Below are 2,084 nucleotides of genomic sequence, written 5' to 3' on the forward strand. Positions count from 1 at the left end.
GCAGGTCCAGAGCCAGAAGTTTCACCACTTTGCTAAATAATACTTAATTATTTGTTTTGTTTTGTTTGTTTTTGTGCCCCATGTGAAAAGCTAAATAATACTTCAGAATTAATATTTTTAAAAAGATTTTATTTTTAAGTAATCTCTATACCATGGGGCTCAGACTCACAACCCCAAGCTCAAGAGCCACATGCTCTACCAACTAAGCCAGCCAGGTGCTCCTAAAATTAACATTTTAAATCAAAGCGTGTATGAGTACTGATAGTGTTGGAGCTTGAGGATATCTCAAACATTCAGAGGTTTACAATTCAAAGTATCTATCTTTTCTTATCTTAAAACAACTAATACTTATAAGCAATATAATCCATTCATTTTTCTTTCCCTTAACATTCAAATCACCACATTTTTGTTTTTGATGTGGCCTCCTATACTTAATAAGTATGTAAAGATTTGTTTTTATTTTTTTAAATTGCTTTTTTGCTCTTGTTGACATATTTACAGATATGTTTTAAAACAAGAAAGTTGCCTAATCCAAAGCTCTGACTCTACCAAGAGCTCAGTACTGATACGCAGTCCTAACTCTTGTGTGCCTGGTCAACACACAGGTTCAGGAGCAGTGGATTCTATCAGAGGCAGAGACTCCAGGAACTGAAGGTACAGAGCAAGGCAATCTGAGTAAAATGTCACATTTTTGGTAGACAATGTCCTTCCTTTATATGAATTTAATAAGACATCACAATCCTTACTTTTAAAATAATATTTAAAGATGATAAAATTCTCACGGAAGCAGCAAAATATTGAGTGGGTAGAACAGACTCTTGTTTCCCTTGAGTGGCTAGAACAGTCTCTCATGTGTGTCTAAACACCTATTTAGATCATTCAAATGCCATACACGTCAAAACACTCCAACTTAACACTTCCTTTGGAGTCACGACAATCAGTTTTTTATTAGTGTCATTATTTAGCATTTCTATAGCACTTCACTTTTGACAGGTGCTTTATAATTATTTCTACTCTTATTTAACTCCTACTCATTCATTAACATGCAGTTACTTTCCCAATAAAATATCTATAGATTCCTTGACTAAATTGAATCTACCCAAAACCAAGAGGTTCAAACTTATATCAGAGTCTGAGGCAAACAGAACAAATCCAACAGATGAGATAGAGGATAGATAGATTGGCAGATAGATAGATAGATAGATAGATGATAGATAGATAGATAGATAGATAGATAGATAGATAGATAGATAGATGATAGATAGATAATAGGTAGAGAAACTAATTCCAAAGATCAGTAACATTCTCGTACTCTTGTCCTGGTTCAACAGCAGCCTGCAGGAATTATCAGTCATATCCCTATTTAGCCAGTGAGAGTGTGAATAAAAGACCAGTCACATATGAATTAAAATTGATGGAAGAGCTTTCCGTGCCCATAGTGCTCTTGCAAAGATGGTGAATGTTCCTAAAAACCGCCGGACTCTCTGCAAGAAGTGTGGTAAGCACCAACCCCACAAAGTGACACAGTACAAGAAAGGCAAAGATTCTCTTTATGCCCAGGGAAAGCAGCGTTATGACAAGAAGCAGAGTGGCTATGGTGGGCAGACTAAGCCGATTTTCCGGAAAAAGGCTAAAACTACAAAGAAGATCGCGCTGAGGCTGGAATGTGTGGAGCCCAAGTGCAGATCTAAGAGAATGCTGGCTATTAAGAGATGCAAGCATTTTGAACTGGGAGGAGATAAGAAGAGAAAGGGCCAAGTGATCCAATTCTAAGATTCATATTTTGTTATGAAGACAATAAAATCTTGACATTAGGGCAGCCCGGTGGCTCAGTGGTTTAGTGCCACCTTCAGCCCAGGGCGTGATCCTGGAGACCCAGGATGGAATCCCATGTAAGGCTCCCTGCATGGAGCCTGCTTCTCCCTCTGCCTGTGTCTCTGCCTTTCTCTCTCTCTCTCTCTCTCTCTGTGTGTGTCTCATGAATAAATAAATACAATCTTAAAAAAATAAAATATTGACATTATGTTCATTTGGTTGCAGTTGGTCTTTTTAAGAGGGAAATAAACTAGTGCTGTCAATAAAAT

At 37.4% G+C, this 2,084-nt stretch overlaps 1 protein-coding gene across 1 annotated transcript; it reads left to right on the forward strand.

The window, feature by feature from the left end:
* Positions 1-1,452: 1,452 nt before the first annotated feature.
* On the forward strand, positions 1,453-1,809 carry LOC121493725 (60S ribosomal protein L36a-like). Its single transcript, XM_041759934.1, has one exon. It carries the CDS (start codon positions 1,453-1,455, stop codon positions 1,771-1,773), a length of 321 nt encoding a protein of 106 aa, XP_041615868.1. The 3' UTR covers positions 1,774-1,809.
* The last annotated feature ends 275 nt before the right edge of the window (positions 1,810-2,084 follow it).

Source organism: Vulpes lagopus, chromosome 6 (assembly GCF_018345385.1).
Source record: "Vulpes lagopus strain Blue_001 chromosome 6, ASM1834538v1, whole genome shotgun sequence".
Taxonomy (NCBI): Eukaryota; Metazoa; Chordata; class Mammalia; order Carnivora; family Canidae; genus Vulpes; species Vulpes lagopus.